A 20,403-nucleotide genomic window follows, 5' to 3' on the forward strand; every position below is an offset into this window, starting at 1 on the left:
GAAGCCCTTTATTGATTTATCCTTTTTCTCTATTTATGAATATAAGACCTGTTTCTCAAACTTTGCTCCATTCACACTCTCTGTTTATATTAATTGTTCTTGGCAGTGGGAGAAGAATAGGAACAGTGTTGACTGCCAAGACCCTGCCTACAAGCTCTATATGATATACTATAACTGAGTTAGAAAGATGTATATTATAGACTGAAAAATTATAAAGCACTTGTCTGATGCATAAATTGGGCAGTGCATCCCATACCTAAAGATTTAAGCAGTATTAAGTATCAACCTTCTGCTTTAAAAAAAAAAAAAAAGGTCTGTGTCTTATTTTTATTTTTTTTAAATTTTTTTCATGTTTATTTATTTTTGAGACAGAGAGAGAGCATGAATGAGGGAGGGTCAGAGAGAGAGGGAGACACAGAATCTGAAGCTGGCTCCAGGCTCTGAGCTGTCAACACAGAGCCCGATGTGGGGCTCGAACTCACAGACCATGAGATCATGACCTGAGCCAAAGTTGGATGCTTAACTGACTGAGAGCCACCCAGGTGCCCTGGTCTTTGTCTTTTTAAATCTATATTTCTTTTATTTAATATTGCTTTATATAATTTTAATATACTGAGACTTTTTAATTTTTTGAAATTTCCTTTTTTTCTATTACTAACTAGTTGTGAGCAACTATATTCTCATTAGCAGTCACTTTGGCTAAATAAACATCTTACAGTTAACTCCACTTGCAGCTTTTACAGTTTGTCATTTAAAAAACTTTTTAAATTTATTTATTTATTTTGAGAGAGAGAGGGAGAGAGGGAGGGAGAGCATGTGAGTGGGGAAGAGGCAGAGAGAGGGGGAGAGAGAGAATAGCAAGCAGGTTCTGTGCTGTCATCTCAGAGCCCAGTGTGGGGCTCAATCTCACAAACCATGAGTAGATGACCTGAGCCAAAATCAAGAGTCAGCCACTTAACTGACTGAGCTACTCAGGTGCCCCTAAAATATTTTTTAAGTTCATTTATTTATTTTGAGAGAGAGAAAACATGTAAGTGAGAGAAAGGCAGAGCAAAAGGGAGAGAGAGAATTCCAAGCTGGCTCTGTGCTGTCAGTGCAGAGCCTAACTCAGGGCTCAATCCTAGAAACCATGAGATCATAACCTGAGCTGAAATCAAGAATCAGATGCTTAACCAGCTGAGCCACCCAGGTGCCTTACAGATTGTCATTTTTATTTCCGTGCATTTCCATCTTTCTTACTCAATTCATTTCAGTCAGTTTTATGTATTCACTGTCATAATCCCTAGCTTTTTGTGCTATCTTGGCATTGATTATGTGATTACCTTTAATTGCTTACAAATTTTAAAATGCTTTATTAAAAGGTGAACTTCAAAAAAAGTGTCATAAATTATGTCTTTAATATAATCATTTAAGTACAATGTTTTAATATGTACTAGAGTTTCAAAATGGCAGACTTTGACATAATTCCTTAATCATTTACTGGCACTTTCCTTTAAAAGAAATTAAGAGAAACCACCTAGCAACTAAAGGCCTCTGCTCTGAAATCTTCACAAGTTTATCTTCAACTTCACTTTTGTACTTTGGACTTGGTCTTGATCTTAGTTTCCCTGCTCAGCAATTACTCAACCTATTATATAATACACAGTGATTACATTTTTTTTGGCTGCATTCAATATAGTTGTATGACCCAGGGCAGCCTTGGAAGTCAATGTCTTCCACCTCAATGCAGGGAATGGTAATTATTGACCATACCTCAGTAGTAAGTGCCCCCCACAGTAAAATCAGGGTCTCTCAAAAGTCCTGACCAACAGAGGAGCTAAGCAAAGGAGGTAAGCCTGACTAATCTCGGGTAATTTCTTCCGTGGATATCTCCCTCAAAATTCCTAGACCTGTTTCTCCTTAGAAGACTGAAAGAGCATTGTCAGAGGAATTTGGAAAAGTAAAGTGACATGTGTTTACTAGTGACTACTGTTCTTCACCCTAAGGTTTATATCCCTTCCTTCTTCTTGAGCTGTTGGGGTTGACATCAGCAAGGGTCTGTTGTTTAGTCTCCCTGCTGTTGCATTATCAAAAAGAGGTAATCACCAGGACCCTTGGGTGGCTCAGTTGGTTAAGCAATCGACTCTTGATTTTGGCTCAGGTCATCATCTCGCTGTTTGTAAGATCAAGCCCCATATTGGACTCTGTGCTGACAGCAAGGAGCCTGCTTGATATGCTCTCTCTCCGTCTCTCTTTGCCAACCCCCTTCTCTCTGCCCCTCCCCTGCTCATGCTGTCTCTCTCTCTCTCTCAAAATGAATAAATGAACATTATAAAATTAAAAGAAAAAAATAATTTAAAAAGGGTAACCATCAAAACCAGAGACATATGACCTTAGGACAAAATAGTGAGAATGTAAGGAAGATAAAGCTCTTCAAAAGTAAGAAAAGAAAAACAAAATGCCTGGGATGTAGACATAAGTAGTAGATGTTTTTAGAAGATACGTCAAAGGAGTTTAAAGCAAGCATAATAAATACACAAAATGGATGAGGAAAAATATTAGCAAAAGGAAGGCAAAATAAAATAACAAAAAGAATAAGTGGAAAAGATGATATATGGAAAGTATAATACTTTAAAATAATATTTGAGATAAAAATAAGGATGATTTGGAAAACCAAATTGAGGATCTCATTCATAAAGAACTTTACTAAATAATAAATGCCTTAAAAGGGAAAAGGAATACAGAGGAGTGGAGGAATATTTAAAGAAACAATTTAACTTTACCAATATTCAGCAAAGATGAAAAACTTTAGGTTGAAAGGGACAACAGAATATCCAAAAAGGGTGATAAGGAAGAACCCATGCATGTATATGAGAAAACTAGGCACAGTGGATTGAAATTTAAGAATATTAACAGTAAAGAAAAATTTGAAGTCTTCCAGGAGAGATAGCACATCGCTTTTATTTATTTTTTTTTTTAATTTTTTTTAAATTTTTTTTTTCAACGTTTATTTATTTTTGGGACAGAGAGAGACAGAGCATGAACGGGGGAGGGGCAGAGAGAGAGGGAGACACAGAATCAGAAACAGGCTCCAGGCTCTGAGCCATCAGCCCAGAGCCTGATGCGGGGCTCGAACTCACGGACCGCGAGATCGTGACCTGGCTGAAGTCGGACGCTTAACCGACTGCGCCACCCAGGCGCCCCAGCACATCGCTTTTAAATAGCAAGAGTGGGTATAAAAACAAATAAACAAATAAAAAAAAACCCAAAACCACAAAACAGATGCAAAGAATAATATTTTTTTAAGTACTGAAATAAAAGAACACTGAACCTAGAATTTTACATTTGTCCAAATGGCCAATCAACTATAAAGATATATGTTCTTATGCATATAAGTTTTCAAAAAATTTGGCACATACAGACCCACATTAGAAACAGTATGGAAAGAGGTGCCTGGGTGGCTGGGTTAGTTAAGCATCAACTTCAACTCAGGTCATGATCTCAGAGTTCATGAGTTTGAGCCCCACATCAGGTTCTGTGCTGGCAGCTCAGAGCTTGAAGCCTGCTTCAGATTCTATGCCTCTCTCTCTCCCCCATTCACTCTGTCTCTCTTTCAAAAATAAATAAACATTATAAAAAAGAAAAAAGAAAAAAATTTGGGAAGATATCCTTAAATAAAAGGAGAACCAGAACCAGGAGATGATGCATGAATTTGTAAAATAAGGTGGATAAATTTACATGGTAAATTTTGTTATTGTATTTAGAAAAATAAGAACAAAAATAGGAAAGGAGGAAAAATAGTTATGATATCTAAAAATTAAAATTTTAGATTTAAGATCCAAAGAGTATCAGTATGATAGAGGATAAGGAGACACATCCAAGGATAGGGAACATGCCTTTGGGTTTGCATTGTTATGGAAAAAGATAATATATCAATTAAAAAGTATAAGAAAACATTAAAAGGAGCATATAAATTAGGATAAATTGGTATAAGCTAATATAAATATTCCAAATATATCAACACATACAATACATGTAAATGGACACAAATATTTTAGTTTTGCTTTTTAAAAACAATATCCAACTGTACCCTTTTTATAAAAGATGCCCCTAAATCATGAGGAAATTCTGATCATAGTAAAGAGAGAGAAGGCACAGTTACTAAATAAAAAACTCTCTTAGCCATAATAATATTAGCCAAAGTATACTTAAAGAAACATTATCAGGGATAGAGGAGGTTTCTATATATTAATATAGGTATATATCTACTTAGAAGGTAAAACAGTTAAGGGGTGCCTGGCTGGCTCAGTCAGTTGAGCATCTGACTCTTGGTTTGAGCTCAGGTCATGATCCCAAGGTCATGGGATCAAGCCCCCTGTTGGGCTCCACGCTGAGCATAATACCTGCTTAAGATCCTCTCTCTCTCTCTCTCTCTCTCTCTCTCTCTCTCTCTCTGCCCCTCTCCCTTGCTTATGCTCTCTCTAAATAGAAGAAAGAATGAGGAGGAGGAGGAGGAAGAGGAAGAGAAGGAGGAGTGAGGAGGAGAAACAGTTAAAAAATAATGTACTTCATAGCTCCCAAACATGTAAACAAAAATCAATAAGGGGGTACATCAGCAAGATAGTGAAGTAGATTTTCACAGAAAAATTCCCTTTGTGAGAAATCCAGAAACAAGTTGAACAGCTTCTGCACACATGGAGAATGTGAAACCAGATTCACAGAAGCTGCTTGGGAAATTTAGGATACCCTCTCACCAGAGTCCCTGCACTGACATAGCACCATATGACCAGGAGGAGATCCCTACCCCCAAGCCTCTCCCAGGGGAGAAAGAAAGTTGACTTATACATTCAGCATTCCATTTTTTTCCAAGGGTTTTTTTTTTTTCTCTAGGACTGGCTTCTGTGTTACCAGTCTTAGAGCTCTGATAGATCCAGAATAGTCTAGCCACTGTGGGGGAGAACAGAGATAGCAGTAAGGACTGGTAGACACAATAGATCCTCTTCCCTGCTCAGCACAGTGTAAGCATGTAAGAACAAATCCCCAGTTCTCAGCTTCTCAAAGGTAAAATTGGTAGAGGACCCCAGAAACTGGCTGAGCTTATTAGTGGGGGTCTTCTCTTTGTGAAGCCAGTATGTGAAGACTAGGAGATATGACTGCTTTGTCTAATATACAGTCAACACAGAGAATCAATGAAAATGAAGAATCCAGCAAAAATGTTCCAAACAAAGGAGCAAGATAAATCTCCAGAAACTGACCAAAATGAAATAGAGTTTGATCATACACTGACAGTGAATGCAAATGACTCATGGAGATGCTCACTGAGGTCAAGAAAACAATGTATGAGCAAAGTGAGAATTTCAACATTCTTAGAGATAGAAACTATAATAAAATGTCAAACAGAAATCATAAAGCTGAAGAATACACTAACCAAACTAAAATATTCATGACAAGGATTCAGTATAAGACTAGATCAAGCAGAAGAAAGGATCAGCAAACTTGAAGATAGGTCTTTGGAAGCAATTCAGTCCGAATAATAAAAATAGAAAAGAATGAAAAGGAGCAAAGAAAGCTTAAGAGACTTAGAGGGCACCATCTAGCAGAACAATATACATATCTGTATGAAAGTCTCAGAAGGAGAAGAGAGAGAAAAAAGACCAGAAAGATTATTCAAAGAAATAATAAAAAACTTCCCAAACTGGGGAAGGACACAACATCCAGATTTAGGAAGGCCAAAAAACACAAATAAGTTAATTTCAAAGAAATTCACACCAAGACACATGATAATCGAGTTGTCAAAAGTCAAAAATAAAGAGAGAATTTTTAAAGAATCAAGAGAAAAGCAATTTGTTACATACAAGGGAACCCCAAAAAGATGAATATCAGATTTTATGAGGACCTTGAAGGCCAGTGGGAATGGGACAAAATGTTTAAAGTGCAGAAAGAAAAAAAAAAAAAAACCCTGCCAACTAAGAATACTATACCTGGCAAAACTCTCCTTCAAAAGTGCAGGAGAGATAAAGACTTTCCCAGACAAAAACTGAAGGAGTTTATCAAGACTAGACCTCCCTTACAAGAAATGCTCAAGAGAATTCTTTTAGTTGAAACTAAATTATGCGAAGCAGCAACAGGATAGCATAAGAAAATATGAAACTGTAAGGTATGTACATTAACAAATACAGAACACCGTATTACTATAATTATTACTATAATAGTGGTGAATAAATTCACTGATAATTCTAATAAAGAAGTTAAGAGACAAAAATATTTTTAAATAACTGTAACTAAAATATTTAAAAGGTACACAATATAAATAGATGCAAAATGTGACAACAATAGCATAAAGTGGGTGAGGGAGTTAAAATGTTGAGTTTTTGTGTGCTATTAAACATAAGTTGTTATCAGTTTAACATAATGGTATAACTATAGATATTTTATGTAAACACCAATTTAACCACACACACACACACACACACACACACACACACACACACACACAATTCCTATAGAATTTACACAAAAGAAAAAGAGAGGGGCACCTGGGTGGCTCAGTCGATTAAGTGTCCTACTCCCGATTTCAGCTCAGGTCACGATCTCACGGTTCTTGGGTTTGAGACCCATGTTGGGTTCTGCACTGCTAGTGTGGAAGATTCTCCCTCTTTCCCTTTCTCTTTGACCCTCCCCCACTTGTGCATGCTCTCAAAACAAATGAACTTTTAAAAAAGAGAGAGAGAGAAAGGAATCAAAGCATATCAATTTTAAAAAATAACAAAACATAAGGAAAGACTGAAAAAAACAGATAAAAGAACTATAGGCATACCTCATTATATTGAGCTTTCACTTCATTGTGCTTTGCAGATGTGCATTTTACAAATGGAAGGTTTGTGGCAAGCAAGTTTATTAGCATCATTTTTCCATCAGCATTTTCTCACTTCATGTTTCTGTGTCACATTTGGATAATTCTTGCAATATTTCAAACTTTTTTTCATTATTACTATATTTAATAAGGTGATCTGTGATCAGTGACCTTTGATATTATTATTGTAACATTGTTTCAAGCCTGTTAACACAGCATCCATTCTGCAGCCCATGGATCAAGGAGTAATTTCTACTTTCAAGTCTTACTATTTACCAAATACATTTCATAAGGCTATAGCTGCCATAGACAGTCATTCTTTTGATGGATCTAGGCAAAGTTAATTGAAAACCTCTGGAAAGGATTCACCATTCTGATGCCATTAGAAATACTCATGATTCATGGGAAGGAGTCAAAATATCAATATTAGCAGGAGTATAGATAAAGTTGATTTCAACCATCTTGGATGACTTTGAGGGTTTAAGACTTCAGGAGAAACTAATTGCAGATGTAGTAGAAATAGCAAGAGAACTGGACTTGGAAGTGGAGCCTGAAGGTTTCACTGAATTGTTGTAATCTCCTGATCAAACTTTAATGGAAGAGGAGTTGCTTCTTGTGGATAAACAAAGAAAGTTAGTTTCTTTAGACGGAATCTACTCCTGGTGAAGATGCTATGAAGATTGTTGAAATGACAATGAACAATTTAGAATATTACATCAACTTAGCTGATAAAGCAGGAACAGGGTTTGAGAGGATTAACTCCGATTCTGAAAGAAGTTCTACTGTGGGTGAAATGCTATCAAACAACATTTCATGCTACAGAGAAAATGCAAAAGGAAGAGTCAATCAATGTAGCATACTTTGCTGTGTCTTATTTTAAGAAGTTGCCACAGCACGGGGCACCTGGGTGGCTCACTCAGTTAAGCATCTGACTCTTGATTTCAGCTCAGGTCATGATCCCACAATTCGTGAGTTCGAACCCTACTGGGGCTGTCAGCACAGAGCCTGGTTGGGATTCTCTCTCCCCACCACCCCTCTTTCCCTGCCCCTCCCCCTGCTCATTCTCTCTCAGTCACTTTCTCTCTCTCTGTCTCCCAAAAGAAATAAATGAGCATTTTTAAAAAAGGAATTGCCATAGCTGTCCCAACCTTTAGTAACTACCACCCTGATCTTTCAACAGCCATGAACTTTGGGGCAAGACCCTCCACAAGCAAAAAGATTATAAATTTCTGGTTAACATTTTTTAGCAATAAAGTATTTTTTAAGTTAAGATATGTACATTATTGTTGTGGTTTTTTTTTTGACATAATGCTAATGCACACTTAAACTACATTGTAGTGTAAACCTAACTTGTGTGCACTAAGAAACCAAAAAAAAATCACTTGGCTCCCTTTACTGTGATTGTTGCTTTATTGGGGTGGTCTGGAACCAAAGCCTAAATATCTCTGACGTATACTTTTATAAGACTAACAGAAAACAATACTTTAGCAATAGTAAATCATTTCTATCAATAATTACTTTAAATGTAAATGGATTAAACTCCCCAAACAAAAGACATAAAGTGGCTGAATGTATAAAAAAGAGAAACAAGACTCCACTCTGCCCTGTTTACAAGAAACTCACTTTAGATTTACGGACACATATAGGCTGAAAATGAGGTGATGGAAGAAGCGATTTCACGCAACTGGTAACCAAAGGAGAACAGGAATGGTTGCACTGATGTCAGGCAAAATAGAACTTAAATAAAAATGTCACAAGAAGCACAAAAAGACATTATATAATGATAAAGGTGTCAAATGACCAGGAAGATATAACTATTATATATGTATTTATATATATATATTATTATATATAAATACATCTAGATCTAGATCTAGATCTAGATCTAGATATCTCCAACATCAGAATGCCTAAATATATAAAGCAAACATTGACAAAACAGAACAGAAATATATACAATACAGCAGGAAAATATATGGCAATACAGTAATAGTAGGAGCCTTTAATACCTCATTTTACATAATGGATAGAACATCTGTATAGAAGATCAGTAAAGAAATAGAGAACTTGAATGATACTATAAACCAAATGAACCTGAACAACATATATAGGACATTCTACCTAACAACAACAAAATATACATTTGTGTTAAGTGTACACATATCTTTTTCCAAGATAGATCACATGTTAGGTCATAAAAATCCTTAACAAATTAAATATTGAAAACATATAGAGTATCTTTTCCCCCCACAATAGAATAAAGCTAGAAATCGACAGCAGAAAGAAATTGGAAAATTCACAAATATGTGAAATTAAACAACACGTCCTCAAATAAAAATGGGTCAAAGAAGAATTCAAACAAAAAATTGAAAATACCTCAAAACAAACAAAAACGAAAACACAATGTACCAAAAATTATGGAATGCAGCAAAAGTAGTATTGAGAGACGTTCATAGTGATAAGCACCCAAGTTAAAAGAAGGAGGAAAGACCTCAAATAAACCATCTAACTTCACATGTCAATGAGCTAGAAAAAGAACAAACTAAGACCAAAGTTAGCAGAAGGATGGAAATAACAAAAGGTAGAACAGAAATAATAAATAACATAAGAAAACAATAGGAAAAATTGGTAAGTTGGTTATTTTAAAAGAGTAAAAAATTGACAAACCCTTAGATTAAGAAAAAAAGCACACTCAAATAAATAAAATCAGAAATGATAAAAAAATACATTATAATTGATGCCATAGAAATAAAAAGGATCATTAGAAACTAATATGAAAAGGTATACACCAACAAACTGGGTAACTTAAAGGATATGAATAAATTACTAGAAACATACAATGTACCAAAGCTAAATATAGAAATATATTAAATATATAAGTATATTAAACATATATAATATACAAACAGTGCATACACACACACACACACACACACACACACACATATAAATAAATAAGTACATACACAAACTATATATTTTTTTTCACAAGTTTTGGAGATTAGGACCTAGACATCTTTCTTTGAGGGTTGTTATTCTGCCTATCTATGAATATATTATGTAACATGGAAAGGAGGTATTAAGGTTGCAAATGTAATTAAACTTGTTAATCAGATGACCTTAAAGAGATTATCCTAAATTATCCTGGTTAACCCAATGGGATCACAAGGGTCTTTTAAATGTGGAAGAGAGACGCCTAACAGTCAGTGTTCATGTGATGCAGTGTGAGAATTACTTGACTGACCATGAGCTTTCCATATGAAAGAGAGTCTAGCCACAAACTTTGGGCAGCCTCTAGAAGCTGGAAAAGGCAAGGAAGTGGCTTTTCCCCCTAGAGACTCCAGAAACGAACACAGCCCTGCTAACACCTTGATTTTAGTACATTGTGACTCATTTCAGACTTCTGAACATCAGGACTTTAAGATTATGAGAGAAGTCTAACACATTTATTTTTTTGAGCCATTAAGGTCATATGTATGCACACACACATATACATATGTGTGTTTGTGTGTCAGTGTCAGGTGGTGATAATGCTTTGAAAAAAATAATTCTTATCAAAGTGTTATGAATAACTAAGGGTATTTTATACAGGGTGGTCAAGGATGAGGTAATGTTTAAATAGAAATGTGAATAAAATGAAGGAGCAAGGTATCTGGAAATAGAATGTTCATTTGGGAAAACAAGTGCAAACTTCTCCAAGTCAGAAGTTTGCTCAGCATTTTTGATAAATAGAAAAAAGGCTAATAAGGCTAAAAGCTAATGTGAAAAGTGAGTCAGAGGAAACACAGGATATGAATACCACTGATGATTACATAAGGGATGGTTATTCTGGTTATTTTTGGAGGGTGAGTAGGAATGAAGGCAAAGAGGGGGGACCTTTACTTTTGTCCTATTATATATGGGTTTTGATGATGATGCATTACTATTTCTTGTCTTGAAATTTTGTTGTAACATAAAAGTATAAGAAATCTGAAACACAGAAATATCAAGTGTAAAGATAAAGAATATATATATATATATATATATATATATATATATATATATATATGATGAAAATATACATGATGTGGTTGGTTTAGTCCAAAAATCGAGGAAAAGGGGGATGAAAGAATCAAATTATGTTGTTTTTATTTTTAAAAACCTATTATCTATTTGCACTTTTATACATCTCTGAGTTTGTATATACATGCCAATAATAACATGTGTAAATGTGTGTGCCCATGCACATAAACAAGTGTAAGAATCCTATGGTTGCCTGATACTGAAAATAGTTGGTCTGAAGGTGAATATTTGAAAATATAAAATGAGGAAGATGATTAAATAGCTTACTTATAAATCCCTACCTACCAGAACATCGTAAGGGGTCTAATATTATGGAAAGCTATAGTTACTTCAGAAATGTGGAATAGAATTGGGAGCATGGGATTTGGAATCAGACTGCCTAAGTTCAGACCGTGGCTCCACCACTTACCAGCTTTGGGACTGAGAAGTATTCATTTGCCCTCTCTGTATCTAAGTTTTTTTCATCTGTAAAAGAGAGATAATAGCATCTGGCTGATGGAATTTTGGTAAGGAATAAACCTACTAAAAGAAATATAACACTAGAACAGAATCTGGCATATAATATGTGCTCAATAAATGTTAGCTTCTATTGTTATTATTGCTCTCTGGTCTAGATTATTAGACTGCAATTAATATACATTATACACACAAACTTTCTAACTTCTAGCTCCTCTCCAAATATGCTGCAAGGGACTGTTCTAGCAATTTTAATTGTTTCAGCCAGATTGTTGTCACTTTATTATGCATATGCAAATGAAATTACTGTAACCCTTAATGTTAAAAAGAAGCAGAGAGATTGTTTGCTTTTTTTTTTTTTTCCATCGGATATCCTTTCCTGCTTTGTCAAAGATTAGTTGGCCATACTTTTCTGGGTCTAATTCTGAAGTCTCTATTCTATTCCATTGGTCTATGTGTCTGTTTTTGTGCCAATACCATGCTCTCTTGATGATGACAGCTTTGTAGAAGAGGCTAAAGTCTGGGATTGTGATGCCTCCTGCTTTGGTCTTCTTCTTCAAAATTACTTTGGCTATTTGGGGTCTTTTGTGGTTCCATACAAATTTTAGGATTGCTTGTTCTAGCTTCGAGAAGAATGCTGGTGCAATATTGATTGGGATTGCATTGCATGTATAGATAGCTTTGGGTAGTATTGACATTTTAACAATATTTATTCTTCCAATCCATGAGCATAGAATGTTTTTCCATTTCTTTCTATCTTCTTCAATTTCCTTCATAAGCTTTCTATAGTTTTCAACATACTTTAACAAATGGTGCTGGGAGAACTGGACAGCAACATGCGGAAGAATGAAACTAGACCACTTTCTTACACCATTCACAAAAATAAACTCAAAACCCTAGAGGAGAAAGCAGGAAAAAAACCTCTCTGACCTCAGCCGCAGAAATTTCTTACTTGACACATTCCCAAAGGCAAGAGAATTAAAAGCAAAAATGAACTATTGGGACCTCATCAAGATAAAAAGCTTCTGCATTGCAAAGGAAATAATCAACAAAACTAAAAGGCAACCAACGGAATGGGAAAAGATTTTGCAAATGACATATCGGACAAAGGGCTAGTATCCAAAATCTATAAAGAGCTCACCAAACTCCACACCCGAAAAACAAATAATCTAGTGAAGAAATGGGCAGAAAACATGAATAGACACTTCTCTAAAAAAGACATCCAGATGGCCAACAGGCACATGAAAAGATGCTCAACATAGCTTCTCATCAGGGAAATACAAATCAAAACCACACTCAGATACCACTTCACACCAGTCAGAGTGGCTAAAATGAACAAATTGGGAGACTATAGATGGTGGAGAGGATGTGGAGAAATGGGAACTCTCTTGCACTTTTTGTGGGAATGCAAACTGGTGCAGCCGCCCTGGAAAACAGTGTGGAGGTTCCTCAAAAAATTAAAAATAGATCTACCCTATGACCCAGCAATAGCACTGCTAGGAATTTACCCAAGGGATACAGGAGTGCTTATGCATAGGGGCACTTGTACCCCAATGTTTATGGCAGCACTTTCAACAATAGCCAAATTACAGAAAGAGCCTAAATGTCCATCAACTGATGAATGGATAAAGAAATTGTGGTTATATACACAATGGAGTACTATGTGGCAATGAGAAAGAATGAAATATGGCCTTTTGTAGCAATGTGGATAGAACTGGAGAGTGTTATGCTCAGTGAAATAAGACATACAAAGAAAGACAGATACCATATATCTTCACTCTTATGTGGATACTGAGAAACTTAACAGAAGATCATCGGGGAGGGGAAAAACAAAACAAAACAAAAAAAGGTTAGAGAAGGGGGAGCCAAACCATAAAAGACTCTTAAATACTGAGAATAAACTCAGTGTTGATGGGGGGTGGGAGGGAGAGTAGTGTGGGTGATGGGTATTGAGGAGGGCACCTGTTGGGATGAGCACTGGTGGTGTATGGAAACCAATTTGACAATAAATTTCATATTAAAAAATAAAAATAAAAATAAATAAAAAGCAGAAACAGCCCAGCACACCATATTACCCTTAGACTTACATTTACCACTACCTTTTACCTGTGACTGCTGTTCAAATATTTCATCAGAACAGACTTTATCAGTAATATCTGAAAACAAACAAAACATGTTCTCTGGACAAAGTTAAAAGGGGCCTTACATAACATTATTGCAATTGAGTCTGACTTCTGTAGTCCTTATTCAGCAATTAAGACTACATCGGTGAGTAAAAAAAAAAAAAAAAACAAAAAACAAAAAAAAATTCAAAATATTGATAAAAGGCAGCCATGATTATTATTATTTTTTTTTTATTTCTTCAAAACTTCTCTACAGGAGTTTAAAGGCTTTGACGTGGGTTTAAAGGTTTTTGATTTACAAGCTAGATGAATTTAGGCAAACTTCTCAATTTTCCTCAATCTTTGTTTCTTCAACACTGTGCTCAGGGAGTACTTTATTCTATGAAAATCCCAATACAGTCTACCGTTTAATGTCTCATAGTTTTAAGACAAAATCAAAACACAAGATTATTATTTTCAGTAATTTGCATGTGAAAAAATTAAATGGCTGTCCTAAGTTAGTAGTTAGTAACTAGGTGTTTGGACGTCTTTCGATTATTACTACAAATCTCTTTTCCACCATACTCTGTTATTTAAATTATTAGAATGAAAAATGCCTTTCTCTAAAAGAAAAAAAATTAATAGGTCAAGACTGCAAAGTGATTCACAAGACTAAATAATCCATTGCTTATAAGTCAATTCTAAGAATATATTTATATATTATTCATTATATAGTGACTTATTTTAATGACATCTATAAATACCTTTTGGTCCATCAAGTACCAAAGAGAAGATTTCTAAATCAAAAGACTTCTAAATTTTTAACATTAACAAACTCTTAGCCAGTGGTAGTATCACTAAGAAATTCCTTTTTTCAGATTTAAAGACTCATTTAAATCATGATATAGATCATTCTATTAATATTTTAGTGTATGCTTTCATTAAAAATGCTAATTTGAAATGAAATATTCTTTTTAAAAACTGGCTGTGGTTTTTTTTTTTTTTAATTCCCCCTTCACTTGTTTTAATTTGGAAACATGAAATTCTTTCTACCCTGAATCCATTGCAGCATCTAGCTTCCCTTTTCTCTGAAGGTGTTGTCTCTGCTGTCTTTTTCAAATGTTGATTTGGGTCCATCATTGAGTGTTTTCAATTGTAGTTGATGCTTGGTTTGAAACGACCACCTATTCAGGGAGAAAAAGGATAACTTATTTCACTTCGACAATATATAATTCAGAAATATGCTGTAAGGCTGACATTAATCAATAGATAAACCCACTAATACTCATTCGGGGTCTTCAATGTCCAGAGCACTAGGCAAATGCTAGACACCAAAGTAAGGGGGAAACACATGCACACACAGAGTCCTAATTTCCAGGGATTATAATTTGATTGGGAAGATAAATTTCTGAAAATAATTTGAAACAACAAATGAATAGTATAGATCATACACTAGATGAGATCAAAAATTTAAAGTACTGAAAGAAAAATTTAAATGTTTCACATATCTCCATTATAAAATTTAGGTAGGCAAATATATATTTAATTCATCTTTATAGTTTTACAAAGGGTCAAACCGTGCCTTGTACATAGTAGACAGTCAAAATGGGTAGACAGAAAAATAACGTAAGGAATTGTAATTAGAGTGACCTAAGAAGGTTTCATGGAAGAGATACCTCAGGAACCAGGTATGAAATGCAGGTCGAGATGGACTTGTTAAAGAGTACCTCTCAGAGAGACTCTGGCCATGCTTGACCTTACCACTATCACAACCCTACTTTATTTTTATTTTGTTCATTTACTTTTGAAGATAAAATGTATGCAGTTGCATGTATGTAAAATATATGTATTTGAAAGTACAAAACATCAAAAAGACGTATATTAAAGAATCTTTCTGTAGCCCTTGTCTACCCAACATCCAGTCTCTTATTCTGAGGACTAATTTAACCAGTTCTCAGTGAATATTATCCAGAAATGTGATATGCATTTTTAATTAAATACATAATAGCTTCCTTTTTTAACACAGATGGTGGCATACCGTTAACACTGCTCTCTACCTTTTTATGCTACTTTATATTAATAAATGACTTTTTTCAGTTTCTTTATGGTTGTAGTTATCCTATTGTCCATAATATATCTAGTTACATGTTGATAAACATTTAGTGTCTAAATATTTCATACTAGAAATTTTTTTTAAAAAAAATTTTTAACGTTGATTAATTTGTGAGACAGCGAGAGATAGAGCATGAACGGGGGAGGGTCAGAGAGAGAGACACACACACAGAATCTGAAACAGGCTCCAGCCTCTGAGCTGTCAGCACAGAGCCCCACGCGGGGCTCGAACTCACAGACCACGAGATCATGACCTGAGCTGAAGTCGTCGCTTAACTGACTGAGCCACCCAGGCGCCCCTAGAAAATTTTTTAAATATGTCATTTTATTTATGTGTAAGATAAATTCTTATGAGTTTTGAGGTCAAAATGCAAGATAAATTATAATTTTGTAAATTGTTAAACCTCTATTTTAATTTTAATTTTTTGAGTTTTTATTTAAATTCCAGTCAGCACAGTGTAATAATTAGTTTCAGGTGTAATACATAGTGATTTAATAATTCCATACAACACCCATTGCTCATAAGTATACTTCTTAATCCCCATCACCTATTTAACCCATTTCCCCCCACCCATCTCCCCTCTGGTAACCATCAGTTTGTTCTCTATAGTTAAAAAATCTGTTTCTGGGTTTCTCTCTCTCTCTCTCTCTCTCTCTCTCTCTCTCTCTCTCTCTCTCTCTCTTTGCTCATTTGCTTTGTTTCTTAAATTCTCCATATAAGTAAAATCATATGGTATGTATCTTTCTCTGATTGACTTATTTTATTAAGCCTCTACTTTAAAGACTAGTAAAATGAGTCAACTTGTTCCTTAGATTTGCTCTTTTATATGGAACAGTGAGTTCTTCGCTGAGGTTTAGAAAATGTATTCTTGTTTATACATATCTGCATAATACATACTTATGTATCTAAGATATTTATATATAGAAACACACATAAGCATAGATATATGATAATTAATAGGGCTATAATTATACAATATATTTAAAATATGTCATATGTGCAGTTGATTCTCATTATTTGCAGTACTTGTGTTCTATAAAGTTGATGCAAACAGCAAGACCTGAACATTGTTCCTAATAGAGGGTTAGATGTCCATGTATCTCTGGCCACATCATTTTCATCAACCAATCAATTTATAACCTTGTTTCATGTGTGCTTTTGTTTAAAGATATCTTATTTAATGTATATTGTTGATCCATTAATTTTAAGTTTGTGGCCAATAGCACTGTCTTGCTCATGCCTGAGGGATGCCTATGTAACTCATATATTCTTTCCATCATGTGCATCACGTCCTTCTTGCACTTAGGAACACTGGCCCACACTTCAGCACTATACTTGGGAGCTGTTTAAACAGCAAAATCATCAAAAAAAAAAAAAGCACAAAAGTGAAAAATTATGGCTCTAAATAAACTGTGAAAAGAACACTTGTTTAGAACATGAGAGCTAAAAAAAGAAGGCAGAGCCACATTTGTCTGACTTCAGCTGGGACCGTGTCTTTTGGACAACTCAGATTTTTTGCCACTCTGGACAAGTTTATGGATGACCATAAAGAACATTAGTATTGATTTTGGGGTTACAAATAAATTTTAGTGAGAAGGCAAGTTCACAAATACTGAATCCATGAATAATGAGGATCAACTATGTATTTTATTAATTTATTCAATCAGGATTTATTGAGTCCTTATATTATAAAGACAATGAATATATGTAATGCCAATTTAATAGATAATGTATAACTGTAGAAGTGATAAATATCTGAAGATATTATCATGTGTATGTAAACATATGCATCAATGCAAAAACCCACGTCTATGTACATCTAAGTAAATCCTAGTTATTCCACTTTTTTTTGCATGTGCTCCAAACATGCCTATACCTTTTCAGTTACTAAGTGGAGAAGAATGAGGAAGAAATCAGTAGTAGGGACCCCAAAGTCATAACCAGCCCTTTGATAAATTTCCTGTTATATTTTTCATGAATACCTTTTTCTGTATCTTTCCCCAGAATTTAAATGGTTAGGAAGTCATTTTTTCCACTTAAATCTATTACTGAAAATCTCTTTGAATGATTTATGATGTGTATATACACCCTATAGCTTTAGTTCTGTTTGTTGTGCTTTGTTTTTTGGCTACTGAACAAGTATTCTTTTTCTTTTTTCTTTTTCTTTAATTTTTTTTTTAGAGAGAGCGAGTGAGCAGGGGAGGGGAAGAGAGGCAGAGAGAATCTCAAGCAGGCTCCCCAATGACCCTGAGATCCTGACCTGAGCCAAAATCAAGTGCTGGACACTTAACCGAGTCACCCAGGAGCCCTGTGAACAAGTATTCTTTATTGCAGTCTAGCCCTGTTTATTGCATTTGATTAAATTATGATTTCTTATTTTATTTCTATCATATCCGTCTTCAGAGTCTTTCAGAGGTCCCCTGTATCATACAGAATAAAATTCACACTTCCTATTTGAGATTCTTTACAAACTAAACCCAGCCCTTGTTTTTAGTCTCATTTCCCAACACATCCATTAGCACCTACAGCCATATGGAACCAAGTGTCCCTAGAATGCTCTGCCCTATGTTTCTTCTTAACCTGTAATGTTCTTCCTCACCTTTTCATTGTAATTCTGCCCCAAATCACTCTTGTTAGATATTTTCCCAGTTACTCCCAATTGAAAAAAACCTTTCTCACACTGCTGTTTATAACTTGTAACACAGTCATTACTTTTCCCTGTTATTTCTACAACTTTCTCAGATAGATTACAATTCCATACCTCTCTCCTAGATACCAAGAAAAAATAGCAAAAAAAGTGGGAAATGTAGGACTTCCCCCCCTCATGTCTGAGAAAGACTGAATTGTAATAGGTAACCTCAAAGTAATAACGGAGTTGGAGTATCAATTTAGATTTGACTCTTACCACCACACTTTTTACTTCATCATGGCATTTTAAACCTGATTGGAGAATTTAACTTACTTTTCTCTGGACACTTTTTTTTCCCCCTCAGGGCCCCAAACAACTGACATTTAAATACACTTTGGGGACACAATATGTTTCTAAGACAGAACCACAGGCATTCAGACACAGCACTGCCATTCTTTCTTCAACAGAACAGCCCAGTTCTGCCTCATTTGATTGGGCTGGAGTGGAGGGCAGAATCTCACTAGCCTCTCCTTACCTGTGTCAAGCTTTTACTGTTAGAGAGATCATAAAAAAGCAGTGCAAGCCAGGTGACCCAGTCTCTACTGTATACCTATGGAACCGAGGAGGAAAAAAAGAGAAAACAAATTTATTAACTTTTTAGACCTTTTATGAAGGATTTTCTTCATTTTCTACCTCACTTTTGCAGTCACAATAGTCTATTAAGAGTAGCCACCTTCCTGAATTGGAGAAGGGAACTAATATTTATTGAATTCTTAGTTTATGCCAGGAACCATGCTGGGAAATTTTTTTTCTCATTTGATCAGAGACAAAATTATCTAGAAAACTTTCTTTGTCCTCACCTTGAGTCAAATGAGTTGAAACAGGAAAGTAGAGGTGGGTAAGTGACTTTGAGACATGTCCCATTTTTTTTAGGTTTGCCAACTAACTCTCCACCCTATATTATCCAGTTAATATGGGATAAAAAAAAGTAGGGAATACATCTAATTATTCCATATAGTCAGTGAAAATAAATGCCTTGTAGTATATTTTGAGAAGATAAACAGAGATCCGTTTTTTTTTAACTTGAAGTTTCACTTATCTAGAAAGTAATGGCAACAGGGTTTCAAAATTTATTTTTAAATTATGAATGTCTTATTTTCTACATTTTAACTTTCAGAGCATAGAAACCTGAGGCTCATCTATCTCCAGAAGTCATATTTAATAAATTTTATAGGCTTAAATATAAGTGTGCTGAAGACAAAGCATAAAACATGTAATATTTATCATGTTCATCAAAACATTTTTTTCCCTTGAAATCTGTGGCAGTTTCTCACATAGAAGAAACACTGAAATTAGAGGTTCTCAAAGGTTCTTACCTGGACTTAGATCCTACACCAGTAGCAAGGAGTCCATCCCTTTATCTGTTGTTAAAATCTCTCTTTAAATAGTGAGTTGGCTTTTTTTTTTTATCAGTTCAGTGATGATTAACCATATTATTAGGTCATTGTCCTAAGTAAACAGAAGAAAATTAATTATTCTAAGAGCCTGCTCCAGACTTCTACATTTTAAAAGTTATATATATTTTGTGATCTCAGTCTATTAATTACCAATGTTGTGGTTGGACCCATTCGGGTGGTTTTTATTATGATTTCAAGATGCCTCTCAGCAATAAACCATCAGGGAACTTTGGAAAAATACAGGTTTATTTCTTATAGGACTGGGGATTTACACAACACACATGGGAGCAAACAGCAAGGTCATAGGTAGAGGGAGAGAGCGCAAAGCCTGGGGTTCTGCTTTTATTCAAGATGCTCCTCAGCAATAAGCATCAGGGAACTTTGAAAAACTACAGGTTTATTTCTTATAGGATCTGGGATTTACACAGCACACGTGGAGGCAAACAGCAAGGTCATAGGTAGAGAGAGAGAGTGCAATGCCTGGGGTTCTGCTTTTATTGGGGGTGAAGGTTGAGGCCTAGGGTTTTACCAAATCACTCTTATTGGTGAATTTAAAACATAAGAGTGAAAATGTAAAGCTCAGGAAAAGTAAAAGAAAAGTGACCCCAAATGGTCAGTTTTTGAAATCAACCAAGATCTCTAAAACAAAGATGCCTCTAAGGTGGAGGATGGGGGATGGCTCTTTATCTGTTCTGTGGCTGGCAGCTGTTTATTTGAGATAGCCCTCTTTGACATGTCTGCCTCTTTGAAAT

General features: G+C 35.1%; 1 protein-coding gene across 3 annotated transcripts in view; it reads right to left on the reverse strand.

The window, feature by feature from the left end:
• LOC121038851 (solute carrier organic anion transporter family member 1B3-like) overlaps positions 1 to 20,403 on the reverse strand; it is a 79,839-nt gene that overhangs the window by 50,374 nt on the left and 9,062 nt on the right. For 2 of the 3 annotated variants that reach the window (XM_040488746.1, XM_040488748.1), the window contains exons 2-4: positions 19,571 to 19,703; positions 18,730 to 18,804; positions 14,506 to 14,636 (exon numbers count right to left, since the gene is read on the reverse strand). In XM_040488746.1, coding sequence (XP_040344680.1) covers positions 14,506 to 14,592 — 87 coding nt within the window. In that variant the 5' untranslated portion in view covers positions 14,593 to 14,636; positions 18,730 to 18,804; positions 19,571 to 19,703. The remainder of the gene's footprint in view (positions 1 to 14,505; positions 14,637 to 18,729; positions 18,805 to 19,570; positions 19,704 to 20,403) is intronic. The other variant, XM_040488747.1, reaches the window with a different exon arrangement.

Source organism: Herpailurus yagouaroundi, unplaced genomic scaffold (assembly GCF_014898765.1).
Source record: "Herpailurus yagouaroundi ecotype Mexico unplaced genomic scaffold, PumYag 166, whole genome shotgun sequence".
In the NCBI taxonomy this organism is placed as follows: Eukaryota; Metazoa; Chordata; class Mammalia; order Carnivora; family Felidae; genus Herpailurus; species Herpailurus yagouaroundi.